Below are 24,696 nucleotides of genomic sequence, written 5' to 3' on the forward strand. Positions count from 1 at the left end.
TATTACACAATAACACTGTTGGACTTGTGTTATGTTGTATCAAAATGCAGTTCTTTTCTCTTTGTTTCGTATGTTTTATTAGTGATTATGTAAGTATTAGTCTTTGTTGTTCACCCCCTGCCTGCCCTTCGTTGTCAATTCTGCATGTTAGGTCTGTTTTTTTAAATTAAAGAATTGTGTGATACTTGCTTTTATTGTCTAGTTATGGCCCCAGCAGGCGATCCGCACCATTGCCTTTAGTGGAAGTGTTGTCCTCTCTCTTTTCAGCACCAGTGTGCTTCCTTTGGCGTCTTTAGAGCATCAAAGTTTTGATTTCAACCACTCTTGGAGGTTTTTTTGGTGATAATAGTTTGTTAAATGAAAGAGTTTATAAAAACCTTTTTGTGCACTAGAAAAAAGGAGTTTCCATTCAGTGCCAACCCACAGATGTTTGTATGCAGAAAACAGAAAGCCTCACAGAGTTGATCAGATCAAAAAACATGATGTAAAATTGAATTAAAGTTCTGATCATGTGTGAATTTGTAGATTTCCAAAATAAACACCAAAATGTCAGTCATGTCAGCAGTGAGAGAGGTCAGATGCTGCTCTGAAAGATGTGTGCAGTGACACTGTTAGCACTCCTGTGATGTGGAAGCAGCCATGACAGAACAGCACTCAGCGCTGGACTTTACTCCTGATTCCTCCACACGACCGGCTGCCTATATATACTGAGTCCTGACAGCACACACAGCATTCAGCAGCTGATAGACTGAACAGAAGGTGCACCAGTTAGGACAGCAGTGAGATTTGTTGCCTTCTCTGACAAAAATCACCACAAACTGTTAATTTTACTGAGTTTCTTTACAGGTGCCACGTCAGACATGCAGGTCCTCGTGGTTCTCGTCCTCGCCGTTTTCACTGGTGAGAGACTTCTCATCCATTATCTTTGATCAAGAAGTATTCATGATATTCACAAACAACAGTGAATGAGAAATGCTTTTGCCTCATTTCTCGTAGCTGGCTGCAATGCCAACGTCACATGGCACGACCAGCCCAAACAGAAGGCTGAAATGGTGAAAGATGCTTTCTGGGACTACGTTGCAAAGGTAACCGCGACCGCTGAGGAGTCCCTGAAGAAGATGAGAGAGTCCGAAATGGGACAGGAAATGAAGTAAGAGTCCTACAGTGCTTAAAAAGCTTGAATTTTGTGTTTCAAGTGGCTTTAGTTTATATTGACAGAAAAAACTTGAAGATGAAGAAGTTTTAATTCAAAGTTCTGCTTATCTCTGCAGCACCTTCATTGCAACAAGCACTGATGCCATCAACACGGTCACCAACACCCTGCGCACTCAGGTGGCTCCTCTGGCCCAGGACTTCATGTCTAAGTTCTCCCAGGAGGCAGAAAAGCTGAAGACCCAAATGGAGACGGATCTGGAAGCCGTGAGGGCCCGACTGCAGCCCTACACCGAGGAGCTGCTGGCCAAGGTGGAGGAGCTGAAGAAAGACACGGCCTCCTACGCTGAGGACCCAGAGGCCCTGAAGGCTGCTCTGCAGCAGAAGAGCCAGGAGCTGAAGATGCAGTTGGAGCAGAAAGTGAACCGGCTGCAGGCTCAGATGGTGCCCTACACAGAGGAGATAAAGGAGAAGATGCAGGAGAGCCTGGAGGAGTTTCAGAGGAGCTTTGAGGCCCAGATGACCCAGATAAGCCAGAAAATCAACGGTCTGATCCACGGGCGTGCTTAAAACTGACCCTGTAAATGGACTAGAATAAAAACTAGGTGTCAGATATTTTCTTCTGCCTTGTCATCAGTGATTGCTGCTAAATCAAGGTGGATTTTAATGTCTACATAGAAAACACAATACCTCATGTTACAGATTTTATATCTGTGAAAGAGCCTCTCAGGGCTCTTGGCTTACATGTTACGTTTTACCTCTAAAAGTGTTATCTGACAAACAACAATAAACACATTCAAGGAACTTTTGGTCTTTTCTTTGTGTTAGAAAGAGAAAATACATGTGATGTTTAAAAAAATGTGCAAATGAAGTCAAGCACGGTCACCTTTATGTGTTTAACAAAATCTCACAAACACAAACCGAGCAATACTGCAGAGAAAAAACAATCAAACGTTTAAATGATGAGCAGAAAAATCATCACCATCAGGTAACAAAATGCACTCAGCTGCCTCTTTTTTAAAAATTTACTGCCTCACTTGATCTGGTAGCCAGTGTTATCTGACTTTACATAGGTTTTGCTACTAGGTCAGACTGTTATCTCTGTGATAACTTTGATCTTCTGTTTGGCTCTTTCGGCATGTTCACTGTTCAGGAAAGGTTAAGACAGATACAGCTGTTAATTCTGCAGTTCAACAGAAATGAGAAAGCTGCCCTGTATTTATGGGTGAAACATCAAAAAGAACAATATTGCAGCAAACATTACACATGTTTTTTACTTTTTTTTAAAAATTGCAGATTCTCCATAAACTATTGAGTACTTTTAAGTAGAACGAGTATGCAGGGAACCAAAGGACACAGGTGGGCAAAGTCAACCACAATGAAGAATGAGGCTTAGGGCTTGGAATCTCTAAGAGGGGAAATAAAGGGGACACAAAGACAAGACAAAGGAAGACAGCTTCTAAAAAAGCAACAAAGGAACAAAAGCTCAGTAAATACTGAACAAAACCATCAACCCCTCCACCCTCGCCCTGTCGGTGTGGCTGGTGATCATACCATTTTTTTCAGTAGGATTTAAGAAGAGAGCGACTTTTCAATCAATGCATCGGGACGATATCTTTAACAGTACAGGGGCTCAGATTTGGTTGAACGTTTGCTCGTCACATGGTCACCAGTGATTTCATCATTTACACATTGTGTTTCTCTCTTTGCCCTCATTCTTCTCCGTAGCAAAATCCTCTAGTTCTCCACCTTTTTCCCATATCTTAAATATATGTGTTCACTGTCATGCAAACCAAATACTCACAGAGCCCAACCTCTGATTGGTAAGTAAACTTCTTTAAAAGTGTTTCCACATGCTGCCAAAATACTGTGGCATTAATTTAATTACAAAGCACAGAGTTTGTTTTATTGGTTACAAAGATAATTAATTACACTTTGTCAGAATACAGAAGTTTCCAGTTTGGTTTCTTTGCTGTTTCACTAAAAATATATATCAAATAAATATTAAAATTGATAAATAAAGGCATTCGTTTTTATTCATGTTAAGTGCCTTGTAACTCGTTAAAATAAAAGATCACATAACTTTTAGTGTTGCTGTTTTTATTTACTGATTTTTAGAGGTCAAAATAGAAGAAGAAAAAATAAGACAAGCAAAACTGTTAAATCGATAAACTGAATAAATGCATAAAAACAATTTAGTGTGTAATAAATGCACTACTGAATATTATCTGTTTTAATTACACAATTTCAAACAGTAATGTCAACATGAAGTAATAAATTTAATAGTTTATTTGGCTGTTAAAAATAAATCAAACAACTACACACAATGTGCTTGGATTGCAATATTCCTTTATGCTAAAATACATAAATGTTACTGTACAGTGCTTTACAAATGTATTATTGTAAGGTTTATGCCGCAGTGTTAAACATGCTCATAATTACCAAAATATATTATACTTCTATATTTGTTTATCCACCAGTGCAACATCTTTAATCAAAATTATATATTTTTAATGCTAAAATATAATAATTTTGTTATCAATTATTTTTCACATTTACTATTTTAGAAAACAGCTGAAAAAACCAGTAAAGCATGTTATTATTTTTCGATTAAGATGCCAAATGACAGTAATTTAGTGCGATTCTTGAACAGAAAAAATAGTTTTAGTGGTTGAATGATATATTTGATTAATTTCTGACTTCTTACAAATAAAAAATATAAAATAAAAATAGAAGTTTTTTTTGGTCTAAATATTTGTAAAGCAATATATTTGTATATTAGTGTAGATGTCTTCATGACTTTTCTGATTTTTTTTTTTGTTTTTTGCATGTTATATGTTTAATGTATCACATTTTCTACATATATATTTAATAAGAAGAAGGCTACATGTAAGTTCCCACATCTGCAGACAATAAAGCTATTAACTTTGCTCTGTTCTGTGTCAAACTTGCTAACTGGAAAGTTTCCCATCTTATATCAGTCCTAGAAATGAACACAGTGGCAATTAAAGAAGACTTTGAACCAGATCCAATGAACAGTGATATCAAAAAAACGACCTTTAACCTCGTCATTGTTGTGCTGTCAGCTGGCACTGGCTGAAAAGGTCACGGTAAAAGAAAACCAAAAATCGTGTTTCTCTGATCATGTGATGGTGCTCGAGGCAGAGTGGCTGAAAGAATCACATTTTAGTTAACAAACTCAAACACAAGTTCAGCAGAAGATCCAGAGAGGAAGCCGTGAGTCCAAAAGTGTTTACTATTTCTGACCTGTGTCTGCACGTCTCCTTTCTGTGTGCGACGTGGAGCCAAAACGACACGCTCAGCAATAAAGTTACAACAACGCAGTCGGGAACTTCGGCCACGGGTCAGAATTCCTCTTGACATCCATGTGATTACATCAACAGCCCCCATACTGTATAAATACTGGGAGACGAGCTCAGTCGTTCTCACAGACGTCACAGATCAGATCGCTGAGGTAAGATTACCGATCTGAAATCTTTAAAAGTCGAATTTCTTTTTGCAGTCCAAAATATTTGAATACTTATTAGATTCATTAATCAAATCAAATGAGAGTTAGATGATTTAGACAACAAAATGTTATGTATTTGTCAATAAAGGGTCTCTTGAATACGTTTTTTTTAGTCTTTTGTAACTAAAATTTATTTGTACATCATATTCCAGGTGTCCTAATCTCTGGTCATCATGAGGGTGTTTGCAGTAATCCTTGCACTGGCGGTCTTCTCAAGTGAGTTTATTGTCTATTTAGGGTCAAATAATAGAAAGAAAAGTGGATGCAAAGTAGAATACAGGAGTGAGAAGAAAATGAGGATGTAAGATGTAAGCTCCTGTTAGATTTGGGGGCTTTTATTTTGCAAAAATGCGGCCTACACCAACTCAACTTTTAGTTACATACTGAATAAAACAAACTATGCATTCTGCAGCTTTTTTAGTCATCAGAGTTGTCCTTTAACAGTTAAATGCTGCCATAGGTCCCAGATTTGACAAATTAAAACATAATTTTAAAGCCTTATACTACAATTTGCATCTTTTGATCAAAGATGGATAACCATTCAAAAGTGACCATTTGACATGTTTTCTTTTGTTCAAACCAGGCTGCCACGCACGAAGCTTGCTTCAGCAGGACTGGCAGGACAGCTGGGAAACCACAGTCGACAAGTTTAGGGATTACATCACGGACCTGAACTCAAAGGCTGATGTAGTGGTGAAGGACATCAAGAGCTCCCAGATCAGCAGGGAACTGGAGTGAGTTCAATTATTCCTGTAATCGTAGTCGAGCATACTGACTTTTATCAGTGCTGCTCGGCTGTCGGCTGCATTTGAATCACTAAAATTGTGATTAAAAATTGAATCCAGCTCATAGATTTTATCCTTTATTAATATAAAACAGTAACATGCAATTGTCTCAGTCAGTGTCTCAGTTCAGCTGCCAACCATTAATTTCAATATTTTTGTTCAAGTTTAAGTTCACAGAAATTTTCACTTCATAAATTAAATACAAATTGCTTCTATCTAGTTACTAAAGTTTAACTCCACGACTTAGAAACGCTGAATTTACAACAGAAACGCTCTTAACAAAATGGTGCTGGGCTTTGGCTTTGTTATATAACAGCAGAGTGTCAGAGTCTGATCAGCAGGTTGCAGTGAGGTGAGACATTTTGAGAGCTGAACTTTGACCTGTGCGTCTCCTGAGTTTTGCTTTAGTCCTACAGTTTACCGAATCTTTCTCAGTGTTTCAATTAAAATCTGCTGATATTTCTACTTATCTTAAATGATTCAGTGCTTTACCCCCTTTGGATCCTGAATGCATCAAAACCACAGACAAAACCTCTAAACCGATCCATCTCCTCTCCCGTCCATGAACAGCACCCTGATCCAGGACAGCATGGCCGAGCTGGCCATGTACAAGGATGACCTGCAGACCAAGCTGGCTCCCTACACTCAAGAAGCCGCAGATCGTCTGGGAAAAGACCTGCAGCTCATGGCCGACAAACTCCGTGAACACATGACTGAGGCCCGAGAGCAGATGGACAAGTACGTCCAGGAGCTTCAGACCATGATGGAGCAGAACACCGACGACGTCAGGAGCAGAATTGCCACCTACACCCGTAAAATGAAGAAGCGCCTCAGCAAGGACACACAGGAGATCAAGAGGTGAGTGGGACAACCTCACCAGAAAAATAACAACATTTGGGGGGTTTTAACAGTGTAGAAAAACAAAGGAACAGATAGTGAGTGGATTATTCAGGTGAAATAACCCAAACTCAGCTCAGATATTAGGATTTGATGCTTTTTAGCTGGTGAATTTAAAATGTAAGAAACATTTTGGTGTGAAAGAAGGAAAGAATTTGACCTTGGTGGGAACTTTTACCACTTTTTTGTCTATTTTTCAGTTTAACTTAATGTCTTAATGATTAAGCTATTAATAAGCATATAAATATAAACATATATTTTTCAGACACGTCACAGAGTATTTTGAGGAGCTTCAGTCCCGCACCTCTGAGAACGTGGAGGACCTGAAGACTAGACTGGACCCTTACTTTGCTCAGGTGCGAGACAACGCCCAGACAAAGATCACCACCCTGAAGGACCTGCTGACGTCTCAGATGGAGAACATGAAGCTCAAGATTCAGAATACAGCTGAGGACATCAAAGATCGCCTTGAGGACACCACTGACAACCTGCGATCCACCCTGAAGGGGAAGATGCAGGATGTGCGCGACATTTTTCAGTCCTTTGTGTCCTATTTCAGTGGAAGCCAGTAAACCCTACAACTAGCCTGGACTGCTCATTTATCCATCGCTTCATAAGTTAAAACCCTAATTCAACAGTTTAAAGTCATCAAATGTGTTTGTTCGACCACTCCCTGTGACTTTAATAAAAACCAGCTGCTCACATTTGAGTTCTCTGTAATGTCTTCAGACAGCTCATTTGCAGTCTTCTCTCACATTCAAACACCTGATTTAAAAGAGTTACACTTTGATGAGATGAACATCCTGAAAACAAGACAAAGACTACTTCCTGCAGAGCATATGGACACTGGAAAATAAATAACTTTGTGTTTGAAAGTTATTTTTGCCTTTGACTGCTACGCTTTGTTAAAAGCGACATATAAATTGCACAGAACACAAATGGTATGCCATCATAAGCATATTAAAGATTCTACAGTAGAAAATATACCTTTTTTAAAATCCCATTATTATGATAACTAAAACCTGAAATTTAAACTTGAATAATATCTTAGTTAACCGAAGTAAAAATAAAAACTGCACTTCTGAAAGAAAAACGGGATCTTGAATTGTTTTGTGTGCTCATAAAATAAACCAAAAGACAAAACATATACAAATAATTAGTTTTAATTATTAGTTTTGCCTTTAGTGTATTTGCTTGCTTAGAATTCTGATGTCTACTGGACAGTGATTCAGCTGTCTTCAAAAAGGGTTTGTTTTAAATGTGCGTTCTCATCTAAGTTTTTGTACCTGGCCATGTTTTTATAAAAAAGAAACTAAATCAAGCAAATCCATTCAGGAAGCTCATTGAAACTAAACTTCTTTAAAATAAATAAATTAAAAAAATAAAACGTAAAAATAAAAACCTGATTAGGAAATATAAATAACTGATCGTCACTTTAAGTTCAGGGAGCGTGGATATTTGAATAATTATCTGAAAGGTTCTGCATCAGCTGTACACAAACACAAAGTACTTCGGGTAAACCTTCTACAAACTTATGTCATACATTTAAAAACAAAAAACAAAACAAAACAATTAAACTTTAACCAGAAAGTTAGTTGTTTGACTGAAGTCAGAAGTGGCAGAGGAATTTCTGAGGCTGGTGCACCTATCATATAATTTCTCTACATCCTCTACTTTTATACTTGTCCATCAAATCATTCTCAAAGCAAACATCACATTACCTAAAAATGTATATAAACATATTTATTACTCATAACTCATATTATTGTGTTCACTATTGCATTATTTTAAAAAGCCTCAGATGAGTTTTAATATAAATATTTGTCACATACTCTTTGAGTGTTTGAAACAGTCTAATAAACAATCAAACACGCAGTACTGTAGTACTGGATGGTTGGACCCCACGTGAATATAAGGCACAGTGAAACCAAACTATCATACTGACGTCGCTGATCCATCCAATCACATTTCGTTTTACTCTCCTGTCAGCCAATGGCTTGCAGCCGTCGCCGCTGCTAGCTCGTCTCCTCTCAGTGCCGTCAATTCTAAACATGCCCATCATGCTCGTAGTTGTGGGCTTTATCTTCTGTCTTGCGTGTTGATTTTCGTCACGATGAGCAGCCTCTGCAGAGAGGTGATCACCCTCCAGCTTGGACATTACTCCAACTTTGCGGGAACTCACTGGTGGAATTTACAGGTGAGGAGTGCGCGTGCAAGGCTAACGTTAGGCTAGCTGGCTAACGTTAGCTGTGCATGTGTTGTCAAACTTGTGAGCTTGCTGTGAACCGTTAGCTCTGGTTAGTCTCAGTTTGACAGACTGGGACACGAAGTATGGTCAAACTGACCAGCATGGCATTGACCATAAACAGAGGCATAACCGCCAACAGTTGTGTGGCTAAAGCTGCTGAATTAGCAGGTTAGCAAACTGTTACGAGCTTTTCATAAAAAACACTCAGAACTGTTACCTGAGCATTTAGGTCCATAATTTGTTGGTCCAAGATTTAAAGCAAATATTATTATATATAGTCTCCCCATTTTCAAAGGCTCTAGCTCAATTAAAAAGTTTTCGTATTTCAAAACATAAGGTTTATTTTTAATAAATGGATAAAGATCCAAAATTGGACCTCATCAAATGTGTTGTTCTCCCCATCTCCTTTTAGGTGCTCTATATCAAGCTATTCCTTTAGCCACCCTCAGTTGCTGCTTGTTTGTCGGTCTCTCTGCTTTTTGTTTTGTCTTCAGTAGCTAAAAAAAATAAAAATGCTGAATTGGGTTGAAATCATGTGACTGATTTGGTCATGGAGGAATATTTAAGGTTGCTTTTGCAGGATGATTTGGGGTCATTATTCTTTTACACTGTGAAGTGCTGTCTAATAAATTTTCCAGCTTTTGGCTCAACTGAGCAGAAAGTACAGGCCTGTACACATCAGCATCCATCCTGTTACTTTTGTCAAGTCACATCATTAGCGAGCACTCATAACCTGGTTCCACTGTCAGCCATATGTGCCCATGCAACAACACTGCCTCTCCCATGTTTGACAGATACTGTGGTATGCTTGGGATGTCAATCAGTGTCTCTCCTTCTCCTTACTTTTCTCTTCCAGTGTTCTGGTTCAAGTTGATCTAGGTTTCATCTGTGCAAAGATTTCTTCATTTTTTTCCCCCCAGATTTGTGCTCTTTTAAATGTTTTCTGTTGAAGTCTAAACTGGTGTTCTTGTTCGACCATGTAATCAGTGGGTTGCACCTTACTGTCAACCTGTTGTATATACATTCATGAACGGGACTGTTGATTGTTAACAATGATACGTTTGCTTTGTGAATTTCTGTTAGCATTGTTCAATTGCTTTGACCGTGCTAGCAGATAAACAGAGGTGCTCCTCTCTTTGTTTGCAGGATGCATCTTTATCGTACGATCCGGAGTCACCGCCAGGTGAGATCCAGAGCGATGTCGTGTTTCGTGAAGGACAGACTCTGGGCGGCCACGTCACCTACACACCACGACTCATTGCCATGGATCTCAAAGGTAACTTGCTTTTAGAAATACTGGAAACTTTGTGTCTTTACTTTGTCCAGTTTACTGACTGAAATATAATATGTTAGCATTAATTTAGAGCACTTGTTACAAAGTTGTTGTTTTTTTTTTGTTTTTTTTGGTGAATTCTGACCGTCTTTCTCTCATTCTGTAACAGGAAGTCTTCGTACTCTGCGACAGGAGGGAAGTTTGTACGATGCAGGCAAGGACACGTCTGCTGTCACATGGTAAACAAGACCCTTTCTATTTGTTTTCTGCCTGGTATAACAAATTTTATTTGTGTTGTTTTCTGGTTTCAACACTGTCACATGTTTTGTTTTTTGTTTTTTTTGGTCTGTTTATTTGTTTACATATGGATATTTATCTACATTTAAATCTATTTATCTATAGGACAAATCAAATCCTATAGCATATCCCTTTTTTACCCTGTGGTGATAAAAGGAATGAGTATTTGTAGTCACCCCACTGGGCAGGTGGTATGGACACTTTGTGAATACGATGACATGAAAATGAGCCAATGTAGGACTTTGTAATTGATACCATAGGTGAATCTGCTAGGAGGCTAAGGGGTTGCACTGACAGTCGCCATTATTCTTAACTAATCCATTTATTACATGCACTGGTCCTAAGACTGTTCATATTTAGTGTATATACTGAAAACTTTTTTAAATTTGGCAGGGATGGAAGTATCACTATGCATGAAGAAAGTCCTCCTGCAAAGAACTCCTTCCTTGAAGACCTTGATAAGTTGGATGTGAGTATTTCAAGTAGAAATGAAAACTAACACAAAGAGATTTTCACAACAAACACACACATTACAGTTATAGTCGGGTCGAAGCGTGTCATGCCCTGGACTGCTTGAAGGGACTCGCATACATGCGTGTCATCACTGACTGCGACCAGGTTACAGATCACCGTTGCTTTCTCTCTTTGTAAAAATCCCTATAAGTAAGTAATAAATAAGGACGCACTGCTGTGTGTCATAGCTTCCCAAATTAATCCACAGAATGCAATAAGTGATGAAACTGGCTGTGCGAGAGCAAATTTCCAGAAAAAAAATAGCTCAATAGAGACGTCTCCAAAGAGTTGAGCCCGTCATTCTGTTCTTTGTGTGTAGAAAGGGGAGATACTCGCAGAGGCTGATTTTCCCTCCAGCTCCCAGCCTCAGTGCTCAGGTATGAAAACCTCTCAACCAAACGTGCATGAAATAACAAGTTTCTGTACCAAAATCATCACATGAGCTTAAAAAAAAACCAATCTCTCCCAGCAGCAAGGTCACTGAGTGTGGATACAGTGAACAGCCACCTGGCTAGAGTACAGAAGAGCTACAGGCTGGAGTGCAGCGTGAAGGTGTGGTCTGACTTCCTCAGGATCCACCTGCACCCTCGGACCATCTCGGTCATCCACCAGTACAACCACGATGGGTAAGGCGGGTGCAACATTACCTGTAGTTTGTTGATGCTTCTTACTTTGAACCTCTAAAGGAGTCAGAGCCATAACTTCAACATAAAAACTGCAGGTGCAGAATTTCCTGTCACATCTCATCGAAACAGCTTAAAATGTTTGGGAAATGTTCCCAATATTTTCCAAACCTCATTATGCAAACTGTTGTATGTTGTCATCAAAGAAGTTTCTCCAGATCTAGATTATTATGACAGAGAAAACTTTTTATATATTAGACCACAAAATAAGAGTGGAAGGCCCTCACCTGCGTTTCACCACTAGATGTCAGCCTTCCCTCACAATCAGGATTAAAACTGACTGTTCTCTGTGGGTCAGTATGGAAGAAAAGGCAGAAAATGTATAAACAAGTTTATTATACAACTTCACGTATCCAATCTGTCATTTTTTTGTTTTATTAAAGTAATTAGATGAAACATGAATACTTTAGAATAAAATTAAAGAACATTCAGTTAGTTTTCTAAATTAATTCTATTCTTAAATTCTTAAATTGGTTGACAGAATGAAATAAAGATCTAAAACATACCCACAACTGCTTCTCCACCACACTTAAAAAGGCTTCTTGAGACTTGCTGACTTACAGTTATGAGGTATTTAAACTGAGTGCTTTATATTTGCTTTTATGGGCGTTCAGAGAGGCTCACCGTCTGGAGGCTTTCGGCCAGGGCGAGTCTCTCCTCCAGGGGTCGGTGCTCGAGGAGCTGGAGGACAGGCTGCACTTCTTTGTGGAGGAGTGCGATTACCTTCAGGTAACTCTTCCATTTCACTCTCCCCTATAATTAGAACTATTTTTTTGTACTGTAAGACCTTTAAAAAGGTGCTAATCAAAGTTTACTTGTACACCATTTCGTATCTGCCATCTTCTTGCATATCTCTTTGTGCTTCCTCAATCCTTTTTTTCCTTTCAGGGCTTCCAGGTGCTGTGCGACTTGGCTGATGGCTTTGCAGGTCTGGGGTCGAAGGTCACTGAGCTGCTTCACGACTCTTACGGAGGAAGGGGCATCCTAACCTGGGGGTTGTTACCCGTCAGTCACCCAGATTCAGTGAGTGTCTCTTTCTTTAAAAGCAAATGTTTTGTAACGCGGCTTCTTTATTTATATTTGTTGTCTCTGTTTGAACAGACGCCAGTGAAGGATCTCTACCGCCTGCTGAACTGCACTTTAGGGATGGTACACATGGCCAGTCACAGTTCTTTGTTCTGCCCGTTGACCTTGCGAGGTGGTCTGGGAAGACGACCGTCCTCTCCCACGACGTTCACCCACCTCAGTTATGATGTGAGACTGGCTGCAGTACTATTATTGTGTCCTTTGGTCAACAAGCAATTATTTTAAGACCTTGTACCGACTTATTTTATGTTCTATCCAAATGTAAGCACTCAAACTTTAAACTTTGGCACAGCTCTGATTAAAGAGATAATTCAACTCATAGAAACACAGTTTACATGTGCAGGTATGCAGGATTATATATAAACATGTATCTGTCTGTCTTCTGTGCCAGCCCTCACTGTGGTACCACTCCAGTTCTGTCCTGGCTTTGGCATTGGACACCCTTACTGCACCTTACAGGCTGAGAAATAACAGCGTCCCCATGTGGCAGTTGGCAGATGACTTGGCTGTATCAGGGAGGAAGGTATTTAACAATTGTTCGTTTATTTGGGGGTTTTTTTCCTCCCCCTTCAGCAAATATTATTTTATTTTTTTAATCAAGTCATGAAAGGAACCAGCTCGAAGCTCTATAGGTATATAAAGGACATGAAGTCTCACAAGCTAGCTGGATGTTGCAGCTAGGTTATTTATCTGTGGAGATGCCTGAGATTATGGTAACCAATGTTTAAATCACAGGTCGTGGCTGCTTATGGTGCCGTCCCCTTTCCCATGATGCACGGCTCCTCTCTCCCTGACGCCCTGAGCACATACACCGACGTACTGCCATGGAGGCCTCTGTCTGGGTGCGCTGAAGCAGGAGACGGCCGATGCTACGGCCAGTGGGCGACGCTCAAAGGCTTCGAAGGCCAGAAACTCATCAGGTCAGAATGAAGTTATTGAGTCAGTTATATTCTACTCTGACTCTTTAGTTTAAGTTTGCTTCTGCCCCTACGAAATTACCACTGACCTTCTTCATCTATGATAGCTGGTGTGTGATAGACCCCAGCCTCAGAGCTTGTTCCTGTGCTGCATTGATTAGTGCCTTTCTCCACTCTGGTGGATATCTCCCCCCTGAACGTTGTCCTGGGTCCCCCTTACCGTAGCATTCATATTTATCTCTCTCCCTCATGTCCAACTCTTCATACTGGAGGCTTATTTAGCATTAGGGGTCTAGCCTAGGACCCTTACTGCATACAGGCGCCTCAGCAGGGTACCTGATAACAGGTGTTGTCCAGCTCTTCATACTGGAAACCCGTTCTTGGATGTCTGCCACTGTGATGGTTACTGGACTCTCTTCGGGGAGGTTGCTCTGGTGTCTTTATGCTAATGACTTTAGGTTAAACTTCAGCTAAGGTTGTGAATGACAGTTTTGTCAACATTTTTGAATAAACAACTTGCTCCCCCCCCTTTATTCTCTTTTCACCAGCTCGCTGGCTGCAGGAACTAAACCGCCCACTCCTCTGCACAGTCTCCACAGCGGAGAGGACGTCCTGGCTTCCTACATCAGATCCTTCTATCCTTCAGCTCCTCTGTGAGTCTCTGCACTGACACGTGACACTTGCTATTTCTTTTTTTTTCCTAACAAATTCTCATCTCTCACCCTTGCTCTCTCCATCATCTTGTCATCCCTGTCTCAGGGCTCTGCAGCTGGTTTCTACTCCCAGTGAGCTGGCACCACCTTTCCCGCAGATATTCAGTCAATCCCTCGGTGCTCAGGGCTTCCTGGAGGGCCAGCCGCCCCCGCCTGGCAGTGAGTGTTTTTCTGTTTTTGTCTGTGTGTAACGCAGAGCCGTTCTATTATAGGTTTTCATGAATGATCTTTCTCTGCAGGTACGCCCCGTGTCGTCTCCTCCGTACCCGTCATGACTTCCCTCCAGTCGGGTCCTGCGCTCGACCCCTGGCTCTCCGAGCTGCATCGCGGTGTGAGTGCTTTCGACATCCGCCGTGTTGCCCCCAGCTTCCTTTCTCAAGGGCCTGAAGTGTCAGACTACCAGGAGGCCCTGGAGCAGCTGCGCCTGCTGGCCCGGTGTTACAGAGACGACAGCAGAGGCGTGATGCGCTCTTCCTCCGAGGAAGAGGACGATGACTGAAGTTGGCTAGCACGACTTGTATCTGCCTGCTTTGTTTACCAGCCTGCATGCTGTCAGCCTGATGCAGGGAGATAGAGGAGCTGTGCTCTGCTGTGTGAAAGGATGAGGACTGAAGTAATGGGTGACAGAAAAGAGGAAGTTCTGCCCATGTAGTTTGTAATTCAATGACTGTTCATATGTAATTAAAAGTATTTTATACAAAATGCACATCATAGGACTGTATTTACATAAAGACGTAGCTTTCACCACAGGTTGCATAGATTGTAGCATTCACAGCTCTCAGAGCAAAGAAAGGGACTCTTTGTTTGTTTGTTTGTTTGTTTGTTTTCTGCGGCCTCAAATGAACAGTAAACTGTTGAACATGCTTTGGCGTTTTTGTAATTTGTCCAAAGCAGAATCAACTAATTTGGGGTTTAATGGGACATTTAGTATCCTCGGCCAAGTCTGCCTGTTTGTGCTGCAAACCTTTCATAGAACATCATAAAAAATTAAAAATTCCCCCTCAAAGGAAAACATAAGACCAAGGAAATAATGAATGCATTCACACTGGGCGCCTTAATCACATGACAGCAGATGTTGATGTGAGTCTTCTGTGTTAAAACCACAATTTGCTTTAGATGGGATTACAAAAAGCACATCTTAGACACTTGTTTAATGCATTTCATGACAAAAATATAAATTGCCATGGTTGTAATAACATTTAAAAATGGAATAAAGAGCCTATAAAGTTAAACACAAATATTTGTAATGCTTATCATCTGGTTCATGCTGGATCAATAATCCAGCGCAAGTCCTGCCTTTAATAAAGCTTTCTGTGATTTAGGTCAAACTAAAGTATTAAAAAATGTAAATGACTAATATGGACTGAATTGTGGTGAAACTTAAATTATTTAATAAAGTTTAATCTTTATAGAAAAATATTTTCTCCACACCAGAACTTGATAAGAAAGGTTTATTGCTGCTGTTGTGTGGTCAGCTCTGGTCCAAAGAATAATACATGGATCTCCCTCTGGTTATAAAACCAGTCAGCAGCAGTCTGCTGTAGCCAACTCCTGGGAGAGAGATTTATAGAGACTGTGCGTTTATCTGATTGGTCAAAACTATTGAGAAGCGGCCGTTGTTTACGTAGCAAAGTTCTGCTCTTCCTCTCCTCCCTCAGCTGGAGCTTCACATTGGGATGGACCGATACACCTGCCTCCCTCCCTCTAACCTGTTATCTAGTTTTCTGCATCTGAGGCAACATCTGTGAGGGCTTTTGTTTCTTGACCTTGCTCTGGTTCACGCACACAGCCTTCTGCCACACATGCACAAGCAACTTGATCATGGGAATCTATAACTTTTGTTTTGAGTGCTCAGTAGTGCAAATAACTATTAAACTGATCTAAAATTAATTACAGTCCCCATACCATTTGGCAGCACAGGTCTTGTAAACCAAACCCTTCTAGTCCTCACACCCCAACGTTGAAATCTGTCACTGAACATATCCAAACTTTATGCCATAAAATGGAAAATATTCTTATGATCCGAGTCACCTCAGTTTTTCCTTCTATGAACTCTGATAATTCTTAGTGTATTCTCAAACACTCTCTTTCCTGTGTGCGAAGAGTATTTATTTAGCCAGCTCCTGTTATGGCTCACATGCAGATACACATTGGAAACCTAAGGAAAACTGACTTGACCAATTCTGCCAGCAGCTATAGTTTAACTCAGGGATGTCAGCCAAAGGGTAGACGGAGTGGATGGCTTTGTAAGATGTGAAACACACAAAGTAAAAATTGGGACTTTGTACTGCATGTTTTCTTCTTCTCACATCATGGATAAAATCAGAGCCTAAGGACTAAATTGTTGTTTCAGCGATCTTACTGACAAATTACAGTTCTACCTTCAAAGTAAGTCTTAGACAAATGATTAAATATTAAGTGTATCGTGAATCATGTCATCCAAGGAATCACGGTAACAGGGTTCTTTGATTTATCCTACTTAAATTTCTGTCACGTGGAAAACAGGTGGCTTGAATCAGTTTTATAAATTTAAATGTAATATTAAGCTTGGCGTGAATAAAAATGTACCCACTAATTGTTTATTAGACGAAAACGTGTAATCAGCTGAGTTTGAGAGGAATTTACGTTATGAAACTGAAGCCTGCCAGCAGTCAAACCAGCCTTTTACTTTACAAAACACATCTTTGGCTTTTTAAAAACAGATAAAACTGCCTTATGAGTTGTTGTTGTTTTTGTTTTTTTAAATTAATCCTATGTTAACATAGGATAACAAAACAAAAAAACCCCAAAAACATTTTCTAAAAACTGTTCCAACTGTTTTCTGAGCAAACAAAGAAACACAAACTCACCCCAGTGATATTTACACCATCATGCAAAAAAAATAAATAAATAAATAAAAGAGCCAACCTGCTTCCCTCACACACCGAATTTATTACCAACATAAACATGACTAACAAGTCCAGAACAAGCTTCTTTTTTTTTTTTAATGTGAAACAAAGATTACAAGGATTTCACAAAAGTGGGGAAGGTGTTCCCAACCAGCATATCGACAAAAACAGTATGCTTCTACATTTGATTAAAAAAGGCTAAGACAAATACCATACCGTCGCTTGAACTTATAAAACTGACATTGCACCCTGTTGTTATTGTTACAAACACCACTAATGAAAACGTATGTTGGTAAAGGGCAAATGAAATGGAGTAGCATGTGCATAAGAGACATCGAGCATGAGCGCCTGGTATTCTACAGCTACTTATCAAAAAACAGGAGGTGAGGATAGTGTTGTCGGGCACGGGGAATGTAAATAGAGGGCAGGAGGGAGACACTGGGAGGAGGGCTTGTGACAAACAGTCCAAAATCTGAACTAAGAGCGGGAACGGGAACGAGAACGAGACTGGGAGCGGGATTTAGAGCGGGACTCCGATCTGGAGGCGGAGCGGGAACGGGAGCGGGCTTTGGCAGGTGAGGGGGAACGGGATTTGGACTTTGATTTAGACCTGGCTCTGGATTTGGACTCCTCAGGAGACTGAGAACGGGAACGAGAACGAGAGCGTGAGCCTCGCTCAGGCTCGCCGCCCTCGTCATCGCTCTTGGGCTCCTCCCGGCCCTTTGAGACAGATTTCCTTGACTGATCCTTAGCTCCAGATGCAGAACGAGATCTAGAGCGAGACCTGGAGCGAGAACGAGAGCGAGACCTGGACCTGGACTCCCCCTTCTTGCCCTTTTTCCCCTCTTTCTTGCTCTTTTTACTCTTGGGGCTGCGGCTCCGGCTGCGATCCTTGTTCTTCTGAGCGCCGTTGCTGCGCTCCTCCTCCTCCTTCTTGCCCTTTCCCTTATTCTTCTTGCTACGAGATCGGCTGCGGGAGCGAGAAGCAGCTCTGTGGACAAAAGACAAACCAAGTCTTATTGCACCAACCCATCCACCAAAATTCTCATTAACATAAAGCACTGAACAGCTGGGTAAAATTACTAGAATTTTAGGGGTTTTTCTAAGGTCTGTTTTCTCTGTTTCGATGTTCCGCAACACAAAAATGGAATGATTGTGAGCAGCTTTAAAAGCATCTGAGAGACATAATTTAAACAGAAATTTCTACATCCTGTCTGAAGACAGTAAAGAGAAAGTACGTAGTCTTCATGCTTTTTAAAGGCCACCATACAAAAAAAATAAATAAAAGACTTCTTGCCCTATAGAAGTCTACAGTAAGACAGCCCTCAGCGCTAACCTCAGTAAACACTTATGATCAATTTATGCGCTCAGTCATATTTAGTAACTACGAATCAGAAATCACAAAGGAGGATTATTCAGGATCTGCTCATCCTTTGTTATTGTTAATGACAAAGGATTAGCCAGGCAGCATGCAGTCCTAATTGCAGTTGCAGTCCTGAAAACGCTCCGTTTGCAGCTAAGCACGACTTTACAAACCAATGCGCGATGTCATCGTCTTATGACAAAGACTGAAAGTTTGACCTGAAGATTTATTTACATTTTTGTACATGTATTATTAAACCCATTATGCATTCCTTATTTTTATATATACACCCACGATTTCAGTAACGGATGGTCATATTTAAACAAAGTCTGTATTAATGAAGTCAGGATAGAAGTAAACGCAACCCCTTATTTTCAGCTAGCTTTCCTCTACAGTGAGAACGAGAGATCTATCCTAATATGGCAATCTCAGTCTCACGGCTCTGGCTGTGAGCACAGGAGCTATAACGGCTTCTTACAGACAGGATGAAGTAATAAGTCACAACAAAGAGGATAAGAAAGAAAGATAAGCCTTGATTTGAATCATGCAAAGTAACTCTAGTAGAGTCTACGAATATGAAAGCTATAAATGAGCGTAACACGTTTCCTGTAACATACTTATAAAAACAAATGAACTGAACTGGATACAAAGTCTCAAGCTGTCTCAAGGCAGCTAGTGAGAGGACAAATCGATCGAACATCTATCAGTTTCTGGACAAAACAGCAAAATAAAGTTTTTCTCACCTGGAGCGGGAGCGGCTGCGACTGCTGCTCTCACTGCGGCTGCGGCTCTTACGAGACCTGCGGCTCCTGGAGCGAGACCTGACAAAATATTATACCATTTATCGATCTTGGATCCGACTGCAGCAGCATGCAATTCCTAATATAATACCAAACAACAGTGCCTTTTTTACCTGGAACGGCTGCGGCTACGAGAATACGACCGGCGGCGCCTGGCACCAGGACGGTCCTCAATGAGCCGGATCTTTCTGCCGTTCACCTCTGTGCCGTCGAGCTTCTCCAGGGCCCTCTTCATATCAGAGTAGAGCCTGAACTCGATCACCCCCTCATTCTTCCGGCCCTTGTGGGTGTCAGCGTAAGTCACTTCACCCGCCTGCCTCATGTAGTCCTACCAAGGAGAGGAAACAGATGAGATCATGAGAATGTGTCCACTGGAGGCTCTGACCAAACTGCATGTAAATATTTTACATAAAATCCATGAGAGCTTCTGAATCATGGATTCATATTACATCTTCCCTTATGGACAACCTGATCAGAATGGGTGTGTTGTGCTTTATGAATGTTTATATAATCATGTGGCCACAATAAAAACAAAAATCAAAATCTAATGCAACGTTCTTAAAGTTGGGTAAAATAAGGAAAAAAAAATTTTTTAAAAAAGAAAAAGACGGGGAAAATCTCACTATGGGAAATGTTAAAACGCTGAAATAATGGTTCACTTCAATTTTTTTTTTTTTTTTTTTTAAATCAGGACTGTAAGCCTTACTTCCTTCACAATAAGTATTTAATATGAGAGAGGAGGGTGAATTAAGCAAAAACATACCTTTAAGTCTTGCCAGCTACAGCGGCTGGAAAGATTCTCAACAATAAGCCGATAATCTGTCCGTATAGGTGGACCATATCTGTCTCTTCCTCCCCAGCGTCCATATCCACCTTTCAGGGTAACAAGGAAACAGAAGGAACAATGAGGACTGGAAAGCAACCGGGATGGTGCAGTCATACTAAACTTCCAGCTACACACTATTAAAATATATCAATAATCTCTTGGGAAAGAAAACAAAATAGGGAAAAAGCAAAAAGGCTGAAAAAAAGAGAAAAAGCTATTAATTCCTAAAAAGACCCTAATTATTTCTTTCTATTAGTCTTTCTTTAAATTTTTAAGCCAACAAGAAGAAAAAAAAAACCCTATGGATATTAAATTTTGGTTGATGCTCAACAGGCCTATTTTAATAAGAAAAAGGAAAAGAAAAAAGCAATAAAAATCAAATTAATAACTGAAGGAGGAAGTACTTACGTTGAACTAAATCAAGTGTCTAATCTATCCTATCTAAAAACATTTCACTGATACAAAACATGTTGTTTTTTTTCAGGCACCTATAAGAGCTGAACCCACATCTGTTCCTAACCCCATGGCATCCTCACCACCCGGCCTGGGCCTAATGGGAAAAGCGGTCTTCATTCACAATGGCTCCCTTTTTTGGTCTGCCCAGGGGCCCAGAATGGTCAAACCACACTCTTGGAAAGGGGGGACACCATGGCCAGCAATAGGGGCAGGCAGTCAGCAAAGGACTCTTTCAATTAAAACATTGAGGTTCTTTGTTAAATCTTTACCTTTAAATTGACAATCACTTTAAATGAAATAAAAACGGAATAAGACATCAATAGATTACAAGATATTTGACAGTCAAATAGTTACTCTACAATGCTCAATCAATACATTTATACTGTTTTAATTAGTAAGCCAATTCCTGCATCATCACACATTCACATGTATTGTTAGTTTCAAATCCATCACATGGAAACCCAAGATATTTGAAGAAGTCATTGGTGGCTCTGGTGCACACAGATTTAATCACGTTACGACACCTCCTCCCACGCCTGCTGTTCTTTTCTGAGTAGAAGCTGTGAAGTGATGTATAGCAAAGCAATTCAAAACCAAATTACTGCTCTATCCAGAAACTCAGATGTACTCGCAGGCTAAGAGACCACTAGAAACCTAGAAGGCTCACTCAAGCCAGAACAATAGTGAAATGTGGACGGGTGGGAGTGTCTCAACGACCAAAACAAAGAAAATGAGGTCAGCGGCTTAGCAGGAATAATTCCCCTTTGGTTCTCAAAGAACGATCTAGAGGTATCGGGGATACACCTACCAGACACAAGGACCAGATATTGGTCAAATCCTGATTTGAAAAGCTTAATCAGTCCGTGATAACATGCCAAATTGTGGTTAAACTGTTAAATGTTCACTTTAGACAGCAGAGCAGCGCCATTTTCTTTCTTAGGTTCCACCTTGCCTGTTTCCAGCTTTCCATCACAGAAAGAAAGATGCCGCCATCTGTCAGGGACTGCATCGCAGAAGAAACTGTTAAGTAGTACATGAGTAAGATTTCCCCAATTCAAAAACACCACTAGAAACCAGGAATGCTCATTGAGATTGCAACAAAGGTGAACTGTGATGAAACTACTGTGAAGGTGTGACCCAGAAACGAAAATTGAATTAATAGAGAACAAACCAGCTTCACCTCACTCCACCCAATTCTAAGAACCAGCTACAGAAAAACCACCTCTGTCAGTTTCCACCATGAAATTATGATATAAACTGAATGCACTTTAGCCACCAAGGACCAGTTCTGCCCCCCATGAAATTTAAGAATTCCCTGAAATAAATGAGATTTCTTATAAATTATTATTCACGTGAAATACGGGAAATACACCGCTGGACACTTACTCCGCCCTCCTCCTCCTCCTCCTCCACCACCACCTCCTCCTCCACCACCACCACCACCACCATAGCCTCCATCACGACGTGGTCCCCTGGTGTGCTCCACAATGACCCTCTCTCCACACAGCTCTTTGCCGTTTAGGTCATATACTGCATCATCAGCATCACGGGGGTCGTCGAATTCAACGAACCCATACCTGCAGATGGAAATGAAACATGTTTAAATAAAAAGAAGAAAGGACTTTACAGCAGAGTTGCAGCAATGTAACAAGTTTACTGATGGCAGCAGGTAACTGAGCAGGATAAATTATTATTGTCCTTTAAATTAGGGCTGCTCGATTATGGCAAAAATGATAATCACGATTATTTTCACTGAAATTGAGATCACGATTATTTGACGATATTTATTTAACCCTTTAAGACCTACTATAGAACCAAGTCCACCAGAGCTTATATTATTTTTTTTACATGCTGTAGTGCCATTTGTGGGAGCATTTCAAGTTGCTATACATCAATACAACTGTTATAGCCCATATTTTAATATGTATGCATTAAGTCCATAGTAATTACATAAATTGCAAAAAAGTGCAATAAACTACAAAAAAAATTGAAAATCGCTTTTGTTTTGTTTACATATATTTCTACTTGGAGAAATTTAAGAGGCTTATCCCTCAAAACTTTAAATACAATAAAGTTGCAAAAAATAGTTTCCCACCACAGGAAATTTATTTTGAGTGTCTTCATAGTTTTATTTTGGAGATACAGCAATTTTTATATACTGCAGGAAAAACAAAAAACAATCCTATGATGCAAATTTGCAAAGAAAACAGCATGTGCATCATTTCACTGTGGGAAGTGTTACGAACAGCTGATAGGAACGGCAAAGCGTGTTTCTGGAATATTATGTTTTTGTTCCTGCAAGCGCTTTTTATGCAATTTTTGCAAAGCTATATGTGGAACGAAACCGTGACCGAGGACAAGCTGATGGCATCAGATGTAAGTACAACTCCTCCGGTTTCATATGCAAAACAAATTATTGCGCTAGCTTACACGGTTCAGGTTCTACAGGGATTTAACAATAGTTACACAAAACGGAGCGTGCTGCTCTGACCGGCTTTAAAGGGTTAACAATGACTTTAAAAAAATAATATAAAATAGTGTGCAACACCACTGAAGTTTGTTTTTAAACTCTCTTTTCAACCAACGGCAGTCACTCTCCAAATAACTTCTGCTTAGCTTTCCGAGCTTCCCTCGGGTCCTCTTAATCAGCGGTCTCCAACCTTTTTTGCGCCACGGACGGTTTATGCCCGACAATATTTTCACGGACCGGCCTTTAAGGTGTCGCGGATAAATGAGGGAGGGGCTAATAATCGGCTCAGTCATTTTTAATGATCGTTGAAAGCCCAGATCGTAATCGTGACTAAAATTAGATTAATTGAGCAGCCCTACTTTAAATCCAACATTTTACATCTTTTACTGTTATCTGTGTTTTATGATATAATACTCTATGCAAATTTTACTTAAGTTTTGCTCCTGTTTAGTTTTTTTTTTTACTGACAAGTTGTGTGTGTGTTGTTGTTTTTTTTAACTTGGATGATTTATTTTATTTTAGTAATATAAATTTTAACCTTTTTCCTATTGTTTTTTTCTAAACATTTTCATGTTATCAAGCTTTTTATATGTTTTTTTTTATGTTTTTATATATTATTATTGAATTACTACATTTTATTAAGCTATTCGACTTCCTTGAACCAATTTTTTATTATACCTCTCATTTAATATTGTTGGCTGTTGTAACGCATAAATTTCTCAATACACCATTTTACTTCCTCAAATGTGAACAAATACAAATTTTTGTTGTGCATTTTTGTAAATTTTATATCTCAGCCATCAGTGGGTATTTTTCCACAGCTTTGTGACACATACAGACCAAGTAATCGAACTTTACAGACTATTCAATCATATTATAGAGACAATAAAACCATCCGGTTGGAGCCTTAGATTTTAGCGGCCCTACACGTTAATTTGTTCAGATTAGCGCCAGTACGACTGCAAAGAGATATTTAACGTAAAGGAAGGCTATGCATACGGTTGAAACTATTCCCCCTACAGTTTCATATTGCGTTAAAAATATAACGGTGGGTGAAGTTACAGCTGCAGCAGACCGTTTGCTTGTAATGCACACAGCCGCCTTTGACTTTGCCACGTCCAACATTAGCTCGCTAGCGATTTGGCGCTAACGCAAACAATAACCAACAATAAAGATGGGAAAATTTAGCTTGACCTTTACATCCTTTACATCGATAAAACAAGCACTCGTGTAAAACGAAGGCGTACTTTAGGGAAAAAAAACACGCGTAATAACGGGAAAAGCGAAATTTGGTGTAGAGTAGCTATATTAGCATTAGCAAGTCTGACCCGCTTTGGATTCAACAAGGCCGTACGCGGCCCTTCAAGCACCAATTTCCATGTTAAACACGATTAATTCACAGCATCGTTACCCGTTTTTCAAGTCGACTTCGAGTATCTTCCCGTAGCCTTTAAAGAACCTCTCTACGTCCTTCTCTCTGGCTCTGTAGCTCAACCTTCCGATATACACCCGCGACATGCTGCTGCCTCTTCCGAGCGTGCTGCCGAAACGACAAACCCGACAACAACCAAGCGGCTACAGCGCAGGCGTGAGACTGCCGCCATACATAAGGCCCTCCTTTGATATGATAGGCCACGACTAAAAGGGGGGTTGTCTTAGTTTTTTTAACTTTAGTTTTTAGAAAATATATCGTGCGATTAGGCGATTTTAAGAATGAATGAAAATAACTTTTTACAGTTAGACCAGAGCCACCGTTGGATAGGAGTTTCCATTCCTAGTTATCACAGACATTGTGGGGTT

At 40.1% G+C, this 24,696-nt stretch overlaps 4 protein-coding genes across 6 annotated transcripts; 3 read left to right on the forward strand and 1 right to left on the reverse strand.

The window, feature by feature from the left end:
* The first annotated feature begins 423 nt into the window (after positions 1 to 423).
* Positions 424 to 1,949, forward strand: LOC146682694 (apolipoprotein A-I-like). The gene is made up of 4 exons (XM_085445957.1): positions 424 to 759; positions 847 to 900; positions 997 to 1,150; positions 1,272 to 1,949. The coding sequence occupies exons 2-4, from the start codon at positions 861 to 863 to the stop codon at positions 1,720 to 1,722; spliced, it is 645 nt and encodes a 214-aa protein (XP_085302083.1). The 5' UTR covers positions 424 to 759; positions 847 to 860; the 3' UTR covers positions 1,723 to 1,949.
* A 2,599-nt stretch (positions 1,950 to 4,548) lies between these two features.
* Positions 4,549 to 7,067, forward strand: apoea (apolipoprotein Ea). Its single transcript, XM_085446494.1, has 5 exons — positions 4,549 to 4,627; positions 4,834 to 4,897; positions 5,265 to 5,415; positions 6,037 to 6,324; positions 6,629 to 7,067. Exons 2-5 carry the CDS (start codon positions 4,855 to 4,857, stop codon positions 6,933 to 6,935), a joined length of 789 nt encoding a protein of 262 aa, XP_085302620.1. The 5' UTR covers positions 4,549 to 4,627; positions 4,834 to 4,854; the 3' UTR covers positions 6,936 to 7,067.
* Positions 7,068 to 8,322: 1,255 nt separating this feature from the next.
* msto1 (misato mitochondrial distribution and morphology regulator 1) lies at positions 8,323 to 14,956 on the forward strand. 2 transcript variants are annotated; one of them, XM_085445287.1, is made up of 14 exons: positions 8,323 to 8,560; positions 9,758 to 9,887; positions 10,054 to 10,123; positions 10,575 to 10,650; positions 11,014 to 11,071; positions 11,164 to 11,320; positions 11,992 to 12,106; positions 12,266 to 12,400; positions 12,479 to 12,631; positions 12,855 to 12,986; positions 13,199 to 13,383; positions 13,929 to 14,033; positions 14,140 to 14,252; positions 14,333 to 14,956. In XM_085445287.1, exons 1-14 carry the CDS (start codon positions 8,477 to 8,479, stop codon positions 14,590 to 14,592), a joined length of 1,773 nt encoding a protein of 590 aa, XP_085301413.1. In that variant the 5' UTR covers positions 8,323 to 8,476; the 3' UTR covers positions 14,593 to 14,956. The 2 variants fall into 2 exon arrangements, with proteins under 2 accessions (XP_085301413.1, XP_085301414.1); XM_085445288.1 differs by having other exon boundaries at positions 8,324 to 8,560; positions 11,167 to 11,320.
* A 2,048-nt stretch (positions 14,957 to 17,004) lies between these two features.
* Positions 17,005 to 24,476, reverse strand: srsf4 (serine and arginine rich splicing factor 4). 2 transcript variants are annotated; one of them, XM_085445289.1, is made up of 6 exons: positions 24,308 to 24,476; positions 21,813 to 22,003; positions 19,908 to 20,017; positions 19,258 to 19,472; positions 19,088 to 19,165; positions 17,005 to 17,972 (listed from the first exon to the last, which is right to left on the reverse strand). In XM_085445289.1, exons 1-6 carry the CDS (start codon positions 24,412 to 24,414, stop codon positions 17,459 to 17,461), a joined length of 1,215 nt encoding a protein of 404 aa, XP_085301415.1. In that variant the 5' UTR covers positions 24,415 to 24,476; the 3' UTR covers positions 17,005 to 17,458. The 2 variants fall into 2 exon arrangements, with proteins under 2 accessions (XP_085301415.1, XP_085301416.1); XM_085445290.1 differs by lacking the exons at positions 21,813 to 22,003; positions 24,308 to 24,476 and adding an exon at positions 20,459 to 21,806.
* Between the last annotated feature and the right edge of the window lie 220 nt (positions 24,477 to 24,696).

This window comes from Copadichromis virginalis, linkage group LG22, assembly GCF_057382275.1.
Source record: "Copadichromis virginalis isolate Kocher_CV1m ecotype Utaka linkage group LG22, C_Virginalis_male_GT1.1, whole genome shotgun sequence".
Taxonomy (NCBI): Eukaryota; Metazoa; Chordata; class Actinopteri; order Cichliformes; family Cichlidae; genus Copadichromis; species Copadichromis virginalis.